We start from the raw sequence: 14808 nt of genomic DNA on the forward strand, positions 1-14808 counted from the left end.
ATTCCTTCCAAGCTTACTGCGTGAGAACAATGTAGGGGACAATTAAAAGCTGTGTTGAAATCAAGATAGACTGTCACTCACTCATATGAAGAATTGGTTTGGTATGTCTTGCTCTTTTCAAAACCAAGCTGGCTGCTTCCTAATAGCTAATATTTTTCTAATGACAGTAAATTATTGTTTAATAATTTTAAAAGTCTTTCTTGGTCTCCTAATAAAAGGACTATGCTTTTAACGTTTGTGTCCCCCTAAAATTCCTATATTGAAACTTAATCACCAATGTGATGGTATTAAAAGGTGGAGCCATTGGGAGGTGATTAGGACTTGGAGAGTAGAGCTCTCATAAATAGGATTAGTCCCCTTATAAGAGGGGCCAAAGAGCTGCCTTGTCTCTTCTACCACGTGAGGACACAGCTAAAAGGCACCGCCTATGAACCTCAAGACCTCACCAGACACTAAATCTGTCAGCACCTTGTACTGTGAGAAATGTTCTTCTTATACGTCATGTAGTTTATGGTATTTTGTTATACCAGCCCAAATAGACTAAGATAGACTATTAGTCTAAGAAATTATTTCTCATATGCACATTAAATCCCTCTTCCTGCAAATGAAGTCCACATCTTTGTATCATAACCTAATGTTACAGGTAAGTTTAGGCATCACTGAACTACAAATAACCCCTTCAGGTCCTTTTTTTTTTTCTTTTTTGAGAGGGAGTCTCTCTCTGTCGTCCAGGCTGGAGTACAGTGGCGCAATCTCGGCTCACTGCAACCTCTGCCTACAGGGTTCAAGCAATTATCCTGTCTCAGTCTCCTGAGTAGCTGGGACTACAGGCGCACGTGACCATGCCCAGCTGCTTTTTGTATTTTTAGTATGGACGGGGTTTCACCATATTGGTCAGGCTGGTCTTGAGCTCTTGACCTCAGGTGATCCACCTGCCTTGGCCTCCTAAAGTGCTGGCATTACAGGCATGAGCCACTGCGCCAGGCCACTTCAGGTACTTTAAGTGTCACTGAATCACCTCTCACCCTTTTCAGTTCCACGATCTATAATCCACTGAAAGACACCCTTATTTCTCTTGTAAGTTCTGTTTTTGTTGTTGTTGTTTGTTTGTTTTTGAGACGGAGTCTTGCTCTGTCGCCCAGGCTGGAGTGCAGTGGCGCGATCTCGGCTCACTGCAAGCTCCGCCTCCCGGGTTCACGCCATTCTCCTGCCTCAGCCTCCCGAGTAGCTGGGACTACAGGAGCCCACCACCACGCCCGGCTAATTTTTTTTGTATTTTTAGTACAGAAGAGGTTTCACCATGTTAGCCAGGATGGATAAGTTCTGTTTTTTATTCTTTTAGTACATTTCGGGACTGTTGAGTAATCACTGTAGTTTCTTCATAGGTATCTTATATTGTTAAATTTAAATATGAACTAGAACCTCTAAAATGTAGAACAGGAGGATTATTTCCCTAGTGTTGTTATTATATTCCCACTTCAGTTAATATGAAAGCCAGGAGTAAAGTATTTTAACTTTTATCTACTCGGCTATCTCTTAGCAGCCAATGGTGGAAGAGTAGGAAGGTGGAACTTGCTACTGGGAGAAATTAAAGCTCCCATTCTTTGTCCATGAGGTCAGACCAACAAATGAAAACAAAACAGTACCTATCCAAAAGAACTACCATATTCCACAGCCCAGGTCTAGGGCATATACTGGGTGAGAAATACATTTTACAATGAATTCCAGTAATCACATACATGTGGGACTGTGTGTGTGTGTGTGCGTGTGTGTGTATATATATATATAAAATATATGTGTGTATGTATATATATACACATAAAAGTTCATGAAACAATACTTCACTTAAGATGTAAAAAGCACTGCTATTTTCTTTATATTCTACTGAATTTCATCTAAAAAAGTGCTAATCCAACCCACTAACATTATTTCATAACACTGCTCTAAGGTTCCTTTCAGCTCTAAAATATTACACTATATACTAATGATCGTCCCAAAAGTATGAATTCAATAATTATTTTGTAATCTTAATCACAAGTCACGAATTTGCAGGTACCTCAGGTTACCTCAGCTTCTACTTTGAAAACTTTGTAATCATTCCTTTCTCACCGTTAAATCCATATTTTAAAAAAAGGATGGCAAGAGTTCCGTGCCTTTAAGAAACAGAAAACAAAGGTGACATCTTTCCCTTGTTTTACACACTGAGGAAATGGTAACTAAAGGAAATGGTAGGATGTAAAGGACAGAGTGGAAGAAGGAAGTTGTGGAGATAGCGTTCATGGAAAGAGAGAAAGGTAAATTTGTATTGCCATTGCCTCCTCTGAGATTCCTAATAACTTCTCCTTTTCCCTCTTCCCCCTCATTCTTCCAGCTTAAGAAAGTCCTACAAATTTTATCTTAACTTCATCTGCCTTATTGGAGAACTACAGAACAAAAACCATTCCCAAGAGATCATGTGTCAGAAACTTTCAACCATAAAATACTTTAAAAACCTTAATAAAATCATCTAGATTTGCTTCTTTAGCCTAATCTGCTATTTCCTATCTTGAATGACTCACTACAGTCTAAACCATGTGCAGTTCTAGAAAAGGTCCATGTTCTCTCTGACTTGTGAGCCTTTGCACATGCGATTCCTTCTTTAACTGGCTAACTTCTGATTTTTCAGCTCTTGCCTTAGATATCAGTTACTTAAGGCAATCTTCCCTACCTTAAGATTAGACTTAACACCCCTCACATATACTGTCCCATACCTTGTACCTTTCCCATTATTACACAGCTCCACTATATTTACTATATTTTAATTGCCGATTAATTTACATATTTCCCACTAGATTTTAAGCTTTTTAAAGACAGGACTTATATTTTATTTTGTTTGCTCCTGTAGAGCTGTTCAATAATTACTGAATGAATTATAAATTTCATTCCATCAGCCTTCCACATGCTTAGTGTCATTCCCTATTCTCCCTGTTCAGAATATTCTCCCCAGTTCTATCACCAGCATGAAATACTCTTTATAACCTGGTCCTTAATTATCACTATTTCCTCTGGATGCCTATAGCCTTTATTGTACATATTATTCATTTGCTAATTAACCCACCACTGTGTTTTTCAGTTATTTTTGTAATGCATAGATCCAATCTCCTTAACTGTACAATCCTTGAAGGCATAACTGTATGTCTCTCTGAGTACCCTATTATCTAGCACAGGGCTATGTACAAGGTAGACGTTAAATATTTGTAGAGGAAGAATCAAAATTTAAGAGGTTGTTTCTCATACAAAACTGACAATATTTTAAAGTGATACTGATAAATAAGTGGTGGCAATTAAACCTCTTGTCAATACACAGAAAATAAAAAGATATACTTTAGTACAGTTAAGTACAAATAATTTTTTAAAAAACCGTTCCTGAGTGAGAGGTAATAATGGACTCAAATATTAGGAGGCATTACAACCATAGCTACATTCATAAGTTAAGGATAAGTAGCCTATGGCTTCTAAAATGACCTGTGCACAGAGAACATCACTGTGTTTTTCAGATCTAGGACAATCATATTTACACAAGAATTTAGGGCGGTCTATGTTTTGGAAAGATAGTTACGGTTTTGGCCTATCAAGAAGCACGCCTGTCAGGAAGGGAGTTAACTGGCGCCACTTGTTTATAGATAGCTTGCTGTCATTACAGTGCTCTCCGAATTGTTAATTCCAACTGAGTAAAATCTGAACCACAGATAAACTGTCCCAAATTCCATTACTAATTGGGGAAAATAACCCAGTCTTCCTCGTATTAAGAAAGGCAAGCAGGCTGGGAATGGTGTCTACCCCAACTCTTAATATGAGAGAAAAACTATGACTCCTACGAGAGCCTCCAGCGCTCCAGGTGTCCTCTGCCCAGAACCTCCTGCCCCGTTTCCCTTTGCTGAACTCAAAGGTTTTCTTCTTCGCCCTTTCCTCAAATTACTGACGTTAATTTCCTTCACTTACTGCTGCTCCGAGTTAGCCATGACTTTCTTCTTGGTGCTTTCTCTGCCCCGAGGTCACGAGGGCAACCTTTTCCCTACAGGTCCCCTTGCCCTTCACCCTGTTCTTCCATGTCAATGGCATCTCACCTGGTAGGCTCGAGCGGTTCCCAAGGCGCCGAGTTGATGTGGCCTCCACTGCGGACCAGAGCCGCTAACAGAGACGAAAGGCCGGATCAGAATCGCGGAGTTCCGGCGCTTTTCGAAAGCAGCCGCCGCGGCCGCCCAGCGCCAAGAATGCATCGCGAGCAGCGCCATCTTGAGCGAGGAAAGAGGAACCGAGAGAAGAGGATTATGGGACACTGGCGGACTGAATTCGGCTACCTTAACTGTCTCTGCTTGTTTTCCCAGGGCCCCAGACCGGAAATGGATTGTTTGAAGATTCGGATGCATTCGCGCAGCCTCTTTTATTTATTTTTTCCTTAGGGCCGAGCTTTGATTGTTTTCCTTACACAACTGGGAATATTGGAGTAACACTGTATTTTTCTCTTTTCCTGGAGTTGCCAGATGAAATACAGGATGCCTGCCTAGTTAAGTTTCAATTTCACATAAACAACGAATCATTTCTTCGTACGTGTGTCCCAAATATTGTATCTGCTAAATCTGTCAACCCCATCTTGTCTGTCATAATACTCTTTTACCTCCTCCAACTCAATGTCACGCTCCCCTCTCTCCATTTTCCCTATGCATATTCTTATCTTCACTCCCTTCTGAATTAAGGAAAGATTAAACTACAGACGTTAATTTCCCCTGGGAGGAGGCTTCAGCTGTAAGATTTACTGCTTCTCCGTCCTGTAAGGACTTCTACTTTGCTGATTGTTCTCTGTTGCGCAAACCTTGGGGCAGTTTGCCTTTGGTCTGTTGCTCGTGGGACAGTCACACACACACACACAGAGAGAGAGAGACTACAGACATCTTTACTAATTTTGTCGCTCTTTCTAGCTCTTCGCTTTGGTTTTTGCAGCGTCCCTAATTCTTGAAAAATCGCTTAGGTTGGCCGAAGGGTGGTAAAGTGAAATGTATGGAGAGAAGTCCATGTTTAAAGACAGGCTTATATTATTTTGTCACCACTATTATCAAACAAAATGTCAAAATATGTTTACAGTTTTCTAGGAAACTGCATTTCCAGTTGTAAATGTTACCTGAAACCCCGGAGACAATAATGCAATAATGCAGTTGCAATTTTATATTCACTTTTCACACAAAAGAGACAAATAATTATGGACTTTTTATGAAGAGGTACTTTGGACTAGTAAGTCTGATAAACAAAAACAGAAATTTGTTGCCCATGCAGTTAGCTTTTTTGTTCTGGGATTCATTCAAGGGGATGCTTGAGCTAGTTATTTTAAGAAAAATAGAATTCAAGTTGAAGAGGTTGACTGGAATTACACGTAAAGAAGATGACATGTTAAAAGCAAGAAGGCATAAGAAAATATTTTCAGGTTCAGGAGTCTATGGAGTTTGGGAAAGTAGTAAGAGATTAACCTGAGTGAACAGAGACCTGATGGTAAAGGGCCTTCTATTTCATTCTAAGAAGTTAATACTTTATCATATAGCCAGTGAAGAGTTTTAATCAGGAGAGTAACATGATGAGATTTATATGTCCATTAAGCTACTCTGGCTTAAGTGAGAAGGTTGGATTGGACGGAGTTCATATTGAAGTCATGAAGTTAATGCAATAGTTCAGTCATAAAATAAAGGCCTCAACCTAGCAGTAGCAGTGGCAGTAGATCGATTGCAGGGCAATTAGGAGATGGAATTGGCAGGACTTAGTGACTAATTGGATGTTTCTAGCTTATTATTGTATTGTTGACAGTAGATCAGTAATGGCCTCATATTAATGTCTATATTGTCATCAACAAATATTTATTCAGCATCTTTTCTGTGTTAGACAGCTACAGTATTCATTAGAGAAACTTTAGACTCTACTAATGATTTCTCTTAGGGCTGAATATTGCCACTGAATCTTACCACCCAGTTGTAAAGTCTTTGAATGGAGCCAAATTATTTTTTTCCAAAAGTAGTGCTCATTGTAAACCAACTCTTTTGATCAAAAAGTGTGAATAACATTGGAATACCCAAGTAGTTACTCTATGATGAGCTAAAGTGAGGCAAATATTTATTTGCCAAATAAGCCAAAGAAAATTTCCAGGGCACCCAGAAATAGAACGTGAAGCATAGTAAGAGTTGCTCACTGCTGGGGAAGAGCAGCAACAAAAAGGCCAACTCAGCCTGTAATAACTTGACACATAACTGTTTGACATAAATTAAAGAGACAGACGTATACACAATAAAAGCTGCTGTAAATAGCTGCTACAACCACAGATCACATGATAACACTTTATGTATGCAATAATTATACTTAAGTGTGTATAGTATTTTGTAACTTACAATCTGCTTTGTCATACCTTATTTCATTTAGTCCTCACATCGACCATGGAAGATAGGTATTATTTATTAATATTCCCGTATTTATGAGGAAACTGAGGCTAAGAAAAGTTGTGACTAGGTCAGAGGCCACAGAGCTAATGGGATGGAGACCAAACCTAGGTTTTATGACTCCAAACATAGTGCTCTTTTCACTTAATAACACCTGAAATTGGAAGAAACACTTGAGCAATTTAAGAAGGCCACAGTGGTCTTCTGTTTCTAAAAACTACCAGAACTTATTCTCACCTCAGGACCTTTCCACTTGCTTTCCCCTGTACCAGGAATATCTTTCCTGTAGATTTTTAAATGACTTTTTCTTATCATTCAGGTCTCAAAACAAATGTCACCTGCTTAGAGAAGCTTTCCAAGAGAATCTTATCTAAAGAGGCCACCCCCTGTCCCCACCACTCTGTATCACCATTGCCTTGTGTTATTTCCTTTAAAATCTTGCTATTCCAATGTGATCCACGGACCACTAGCATTGGCATTACTTGAGAGGTTGTTAGAACTGCAGAATATTTTTTAGCTATTTTGAACTGTACAATAAATTATTTTTAACTATAGTCACCTGCCCGACTGTACTATAGAACACTAGATCTTATTCCTTCTAACTACATTTTTGTACCCACTAACCAACGTCTTTTCATCGTCCCCTCCCTTCTGCTCTTCTTACCTTCTGATAACCACTATTCTACCCTCTACCTTCATGAGATCTACTTTTTTAGCTCCCACATATGAGTGAGAACATGTGGTATTTGTCTTTTTGTACCTGGCTTATTTCACTTAGCATGATGACCTTCAGTTCCATCAATGTTGCTGCAAATGACAGGATTTCATTGTTTTATGGCTGAACAATATTTTATTGTGTATGTACACCACATTTGGAAGAAAGAGAACGTTCCCAACATAAAGAAAAGCTAAATGTTTCTTTATTTGATTATTACCTTGTTGTATACATTGTTTATGATATCATATGCATCATGTATCAAAATATCACATGTACTTCAACAATATGTACAGCTATTACATAGCAATAAAAAAAGAAATGCAGAATCTCAAGCCCGATGCCAGACTTAAAGATTCAAAATCCAAATTTTAATTAGAATGCCTCAGGTTGTTCATATGCACATTCAAGTGTGAGAGGCACTTTTAGAGCACGTATCACTTTCTGAAACTAACTTCTTTATTTTGCATGTACTTTTAACATTTGGAAATATTGAATCATAACTGAAAATTACAAAGAAAAATGTAATCACCATGTACCTACAACCCAGCTTAGTCATAGCTTAAGATTTTACGATACTTGTCTTAGAATTTTTTTTTTTTTTTTTTTTGAGATGGAGTCTCACTCTGTTGCTCAGGCTGGAGTGCAGTGGCACGATCTCGGCTCACTGCAACTTTTGCCTCCCGGGTTCAAGCGATTCTCCTGCCTCAGCCTCCTGAGTAGCTGGGACTACAGGTGCATGCCACTACACCTGGCTAATTTTTTGTATTTTTAGTAGAGACGGGGTTTCATCGAGGATTGTCTTGATCTCCTGACCTCGTGATCCACCCGCCTCAGCCTCCCAAAGTGCTGGGATTACAGGCGTGAACCTCTGTGCCCGGCCTGCCTTAGATCTTAAAAATAATGACTTAGTTGAAGATCCCGGCATTGCCCTTCTCTAATCCTAGTCTCTTTATCCTTGTGGATTTATTTCTGTTTTATTCTTTCATGTTATTTCAGTGGAGTCTGTAAGGAAGAGGCGATAAATAGGTTTCATTAATCCACTATGATTATCTGGATGACCTACATATTTTATGAGGCTAGTATAAACTTAATCCATGGACAAAGACCATACAAGAAAATTATAGGTCAAGCTGGCTGTGATTTTCCTCTTCGTTTTCTAACCTCTAGACATTTCCTTTGTTTGCTTTCAAGCTCAACTATGCATTTTTTAAAAACTGTGGGGCTTTTTGTTGCTACTTTTAACCAACTTGTCTGTGTTTGGAGTCTGTAGGGTAGTGTCTCTTACATGTTGTCAGTTAGCCCTCTTGTCTCTATTGTATACCTCTTAACCTGGTTTACGCTTTAAAAAATGCAGCCCAAAATTACCCTTCCCCCAAAATAAGGTGCATTGCATAAAGATGTTTATATCAGTGTTATTAATAACAGCAACTTTTTCTGTTGTTTTACTTTATTTGTTTATTTATTTTTTAGAGACAGAGTCTCGCTCTTGTCACTCAGGCTGGAGTGCAGTGTTGCAATCACAGCTTACTGCAGCCTCAAGCTCCTGGACAGGGATCCTCCCGCTTCAGCCTCCCAAGTAGCTGGGACTAAGGTGCGTACGACCGTGCCTGACATATATTTAAAAAAATTTTTGAAGATGGGGTTTCGCTATGTTGCCCAGGCTGGTCTCAACTCCAAGCCTCAAGTGATCCTCTTGCCTCAGCCTCCCCAATGGCTGGGATTTACAGGCATGAGCCACCGTGACCAGTGCAACTTTTGAAAATAATTCCAAATATTCCAAAAGCAGTTCAATGAAATACCTCAACAGCTATTATTTGAAAAGTATATGTATGGACTTGTGTTGATACTGTATATGGGAAAGTGTATATGAAATAATGTTGAATAAAGAAGAAACAAACATATATGTATACATTTATGTGTATGTATATATAAACACACACGTTTATTACTATTGAGATTTTAAGAGAACATTGCACAAAATAAGTAATTTTAAAGTTATGTTTCTCACTTTTTTTTCCCTTTTTTGAAGGGAATATTTATTGGGCATTTATTCTGTTTTAAGCATTGCACTGCACTGCACTGGGTGCTATAAGTAGTATCATCGAATTTAATCCACTCAATGCACATAAAGAGTGGTTTCTGTTATAATCTCCACCTTACAAATGAGGAAAAGAAAGCTCTGGGCTTGCCCAAGTAGTTTGGAAGTGGTAGAGATGATATCCAAATCCAGAAGGTCTGATTCCAGAGCCCATACTCCTTATCACCATGCCATAGAGGGTTGTAATAATAGTTGTTTGTATAAAAATTAAATTTTAAAAATGAATGCAAAGTTTTAGTTATTTTTTAACTTAATAAAAATTTAGAGATTTTAGTAAACTTTAATGCTTAACCTCCAGGGGAAAAAAAATCTTTTACAAATTTGTAAATGAGCTGGTTTCTTTGCATATCATGCAATATAATATCTTAATCCTCATGTATAATAATAACAGCTATTAATTATCTAGTGCTTCATCTGTAACGGAGTAGCTACTGCTTTACATACATGATCATATAATCCTCTCAAATATTGTATGAGGTAGCTAATATTATAATCACCATTTTTTTCTGCTGATGTAACCTGAGACTTACAGACATTAAAGAACTTTCCCAAGATTACTTACCTAGTAAACAGCGGAGTCAAAACTCAAACCTAAACCTGACACTAAAGTCTATGCTGCCAACCTAAACTATGCTGCCTTTTCTTGTATGTGTCAATGTCACCTGTAGGATTTAGGGGGCATGCCAAATCTGTTTTCACTGTAATATTATGGGCAATCCTATGTATTATAAAGCAGTGACCCAGCTTTATCTCGACAAAGAATAATCTTGTGGGAATTTCGTAGGACTGCGGGACCCCATGTAGATGGCACAATAAGAATCATCTCCTTTTGAACATTATGTATACTATTGCTCCAAGAGTCATCATGTGTATCCCTTAGAAATATTTCTAGGTATACCATAATTTCCTTCTTTCTTTTTTTTTTGTATTTTTAGTAGAGACAGGGGTCTTACCATGTTGGTCAGGCTGGTCTTGAACTCCTGACCTCAGGTGATCCACCTGCCTCAGCCTCCCAAAGTGCTGGGATTACAGGCGTGAGCCACCACGCCCGGCAGGTATACCCTAATTTCAAGTCTCTTGAAGATCTAACTTGCTTGCTGTTTTAAAGCTCCATGGTTTTACTCTGGTGTGAAGGATCCAGTGAACTGCGAAAACATGTCTTTTTATCTGTGTGGCATGTAGACCCATGATAAAGCTACAGATTAATAACTCAGTATGATGTTTTTAAGCTCTCAGACTCACTTCAAAGTTTTCATCTTAAACTCTCCAAGTTGCAATCTCAAGATATTCTAAAAGATGTTGAAGTGGGGTGAGAGAATGAGAATGAGAAAAATTAGAGAGTTATCTGGAAAATTATTTTAATGAGATGGGTTACAAAGGGGTTGATAGGCTTGAGTGTGACATCAATTTTTAATAGGCTGATCCTGATGAGGGTTCATATCTGTCTATTAATGTAATATCACTAAGATACCTCTGGCTATAAAACCCATTATTCTGTGATTTCTTACTAACCCGAATCGAATCATTATTTACTTTATGTTTGAGGGAGCCTCTCTGGCAGAATCAGATTTTTTTAAAGATCTATTGTTACCCAGGTAACTGCAATAATTATGCTAGTATTAATAATTACAGAGAAGGAAGGAAACTCAGGTACATGGAGGCAGTACTGAATGGTATGATGGCAAAAGCATCAGTATGATGTTGTATTGATTTCATGTTGCTGCATAACAAACTAACACAAACTTTGTGGCTAAAAACAACATACATTTATTATCTCACTATTTCTGTGGGTCAGTAATCTAGATACAGATGAGTTGCATTCTCTGCTCCAGATCTCACCAAGATAAAAATCAAGATATCAGCCAGGGCTGCAATCTCATCTGAGAATGGGGGTCCCTCTCTCAAACTCACTGATTGCCCAAAAACTTCCTTACAGTTGTAGGACTGAAATCCTTGTTTTCTTGCTGGCTGTTGGCTGAGGACTATTCTGTTTCTAGAAGGATCCTCAGATCCTTGCCACGTGACCCCTTTTATAGGTAATTAACATGATTGGTTGCTTCTCCAAGGCCAGAAACAGAATCTCTTTGGTTTTGAACCTTTCTTTCAAGAAAGGACAGGACCCTCTTTTAAAGGGCCTGCCTGATTAGATAAGACCCACCCAAGATAATCTCTTTTTTGATTAACTTAAAGTCAACTGATTCAGTGCCTTAATTACATCAGCAAATTCCGTTATCTTTTCCATGTAACATAATCAAATCAGGGGAGTGTTATCCCATCCATATTCACAAGTCCTGCCCACACTCAAGTGGAGGGGATTATGTAGGGTATATATACTAGAGGGTGGAAATGATAGTGGCCATCTTAGAATTCTGCCTATGACAAAAAACTGGGGTTGAAGATCAAGTTGTAAATGAAAGTATGTTTACACAAAAACCTGAACATGAATGTTTATAGCAGCATTGTTTAGAATAGCGAAAAAGTAGAAACAACTTAAATGTTCATTAACTGGTGACTGAATGAACAAAACGTGGTATATCCATACAATAAAATTGCTATGGTTTAAGTATGCCCCCTGAAAAGCATGTTTTGGAAACTTAATCCCCAATTCAGCCTAATTCCTATTAGGCGAGGCCTGATGAGTGATATTTAGGTCATGAGGGCTACACTCTCGTGAATGAACTAACGTTGACTACTAAAGGACTTGAGGGCTGGGTGCAGTGGTTCAATCCTGTAATTGCAGCACTTTGGGAGGTCTAGGCCAGTGGATCACTTGAGGTCAGGAGTTCAAGACCAGCCTGGCCAACATGGTGAAACCCCATCTCTATTAAAAATACAAAAATTAGCTGGGCGTGGTGGCACATGCTTGTAATCCCAGCCCCTCAAGAGGCTGAGGCAGAATCGCTTGAACTCAGGAGGCAGAAGTTGTAGTGAGCCAAGATCATGCCACTGCATTCCAGCCTGGGCAACAGAGCAAGTCTCCGTCTCTAAATAAATAAATAAATAAATAAAGGGCTTGAGGTTGTGAGTTTGATCTCTAACATGCACACGCATGCTTTCTTGCCCTTTCACCTTCTGCTTTCCAACATAGGGTGATGCAGAAAGAAGGCCCTTGTCAGATGCAGAGCCTTCAACCTTAGACTTCCCAGCCTCCAGAACTGTAAAAAATAAATCTGTGTTCTTTATAAATTACCCCCTATCGGAATTGAAAAAAACAATATTGGTGGAGCCAAGATGGCCGAATAGGAACAGCTCCAGTCTCCAGCTCCCAGCCCGAGCGACACAGAAGACTGGTGATTTCTGCATTTCTGCTTGAGGTACCGGTTTCATCTCACTAGGGAGTGCCAAACAGTGGGTGCAGGACAGTCCGTGAATCGCACCATGCGCCAGCCGAAGCAGGGCGAGGCACTGCCTCACTCGGGAAGCGCAAGGGGTCAGGGAGTTCCCTTTCCTAGTCAAAGAAAGGGGTAACAGACGGCATCTGGATAATCGGGTCAGTCCCACCCTCATACTGCGCTTTCCCAACGGGCCTGGAAAACAGCACACTAGGAAATTGTGTCCCGCATCTGGCTCGGAGGGTCCTATGCCCACGGAGTCTCGCTGATTGCTAGCACAGCAGTCTGAGATCAAACTGCAAGGCGGCAGCGAGGCTGGGGGAGGGGCACCCGCCATTGCCCAGGCTTGCTTAGGTAAACAAAGCAGCCAGGAAGCTCGAACTGGGTGGAGCCCACCACAGCTCAAGGAGGCCTGTCTGCCTCTGTAGGCGCCACCTCTGGGGGCAGGGCACAGACAAACAAAAAGTCAGCAGGAAATTCCAGAGACTTAAATGTCCCTGTCGGACTGACAGCTTTGAAGAGAGTAGTGGTTCTCCCAGCACGCAGCTGGAGATCTGAGAACGGACAGACTGCCTCCTAAAGTGGGTCCCTCACCCCTGAGCAGCCTAACTGGGAGGCACCCCCCCAGTAGGGACAGACTGACACCTCACTCGGCCGGGTACTCCTCTGAGACAAAACTTCCAGAGGAACTATCAGACAGCTGAATTTGTGGTCTCACGAAAATCTGCTGTTCTGCAGCCACCACTGCTGACACCCAGCCAAACAGGGTCTGGAGTGGACCTCTAGTAAACTCCAACAGACCTGCAGCTGAGGGTCCTGTCTGGTAGAAGGAAAACTAGCAAACAGAAAGGACATCCACACCAAAAACCCATCTTTACATCACCATCATCAAAGACCAAAAGTAGATAAAACCACAAAGATGGGGAAAAAACAGAGCAGAAAAACTGGAAACTCTAAAAAGCAGAGCACCTCTCCTCCTCCAAAGGAACGCAGTTCCTCACCAGCAACGGAACAAAGCTGGATGGAGGATGACTTTGACGAGTTGAGAGAAGAAGGCGTCAGACGATCAAACTACTCTGAGCTACGGGAGGAAATTCAAAACAATAGCAAAGAAGTTAAAAACTTTGAAAAAAAAATTAGAAGAATGGATAACTAGAATAACCAATGGAGAGAAGGGCTTAAAGGAGATGATGGAGCTGAAAGCCAAGTTTCGAGAACTACGTGAAGATTGCAGAAGCCTCAGTAGCAGATGCGATCAACTGGAAGAAAGGGTATCGCTGATGGAAGATGAAATGAATGAAATGAAGTGAGAAGGGAAGTCTAGAGAAAAAAGAATAAAAAGAAATGAACAAAGCCTCCAAGAAATTTGGGACTACGTGAAACGACCAAACCTACCTCTGATTGGTGTACCTGAAAATGACGGGGAGAATGGAACCAAGTTGGAAAACACTCTGCAGATTATTATCCAGGAGAACTTCCCCAATCTAGCAAGGCAGGCCAACATTCAGATTCAGGAAATACAGAGAACGCCACAAAGATACTCCTCGAGAAGAGCAACTCCAAGACACATAATTGTCAGATTCACCAAAGTTGAAATGAAGGAAAAAATGTCAAGGGCAGCCAGAGAGAAAGGTCGGGTTACCCACAAAGGGAAGCCCATCAGACTAACAGCTGATCTCTCGGCAGAAACTCTATAAGCCAGAAGAGAGTGGGGGCCGATATTCAACATTCTTAAAGAAAAGAATTTTCAACCCAGAATTTCCTATCCAGCCAAACTAAGCTTCATAAGTGAAGGAGAAATAAAATACTTTACAGACAAGCAGACGCTGAGTGATTTTGTCACCACCAGGCCTGCCCTAAAAGAGCTCCTGAAGGAAGCACTAAACATGGAAAGGAACAACCGGTACCAGCCACTGCAAAAACATGCCAAATTGTAAAGACCATCGAGGCTAGGAGGAAACTGCATCAACTAATGAGCAAAATAACCAACTAACATCATAATGACAGGGTCAGATTCACACATAACAATATTAACGTTAAATGTAAATGGGCTAAATGCTCCAATTAAAAGACACAGACTGGCAAACTGGATAAGGAGTCAGGACCCATCAGTGTGCTGTATTCAGGAAACCCATCTCACGTGCAGAGACACACATAGACTCAAAATAAAGGGATGGAGGAAGATCTATCAAGTAAATGGAAAAC

At 40.2% G+C, this 14808-nt stretch overlaps 1 protein-coding gene and 1 pseudogene across 3 annotated transcripts in view; both read right to left on the minus strand.

The window, feature by feature from the left end:
- ABCB7 (ATP binding cassette subfamily B member 7) overlaps positions 1–4279 on the minus strand; it is a 110829-nt gene extending 106550 nt beyond the window's left edge. Inside the window, exon 1 of one of the 2 annotated variants that reach the window (XM_030806392.1) lies at positions 4107–4279. In XM_030806392.1, the coding sequence (XP_030662252.1) occupies positions 4107–4274 (168 nt within the window). In that variant the 5' untranslated portion in view covers positions 4275–4279. The remainder of the gene's footprint in view (positions 1–4106) is intronic. The other variant, XM_030806393.1, reaches the window with a different exon arrangement.
- Positions 4280–7970: 3691 nt separating this feature from the next.
- Positions 7971–14808, minus strand: part of LOC100595828 — a 28791-nt pseudogene continuing 21953 nt past the window's right edge. Inside the window, exon 2 of the transcript XR_004028649.1 lies at positions 7971–8056. The product of XR_004028649.1 is annotated as an interferon-stimulated 20 kDa exonuclease-like 2 pseudogene, transcript variant X1 (transcript). The remainder of the gene's footprint in view (positions 8057–14808) is intronic.

Source organism: Nomascus leucogenys, chromosome X, assembly GCF_006542625.1.
Source record: "Nomascus leucogenys isolate Asia chromosome X, Asia_NLE_v1, whole genome shotgun sequence".
Classification (NCBI taxonomy): Eukaryota; Metazoa; Chordata; class Mammalia; order Primates; family Hylobatidae; genus Nomascus; species Nomascus leucogenys.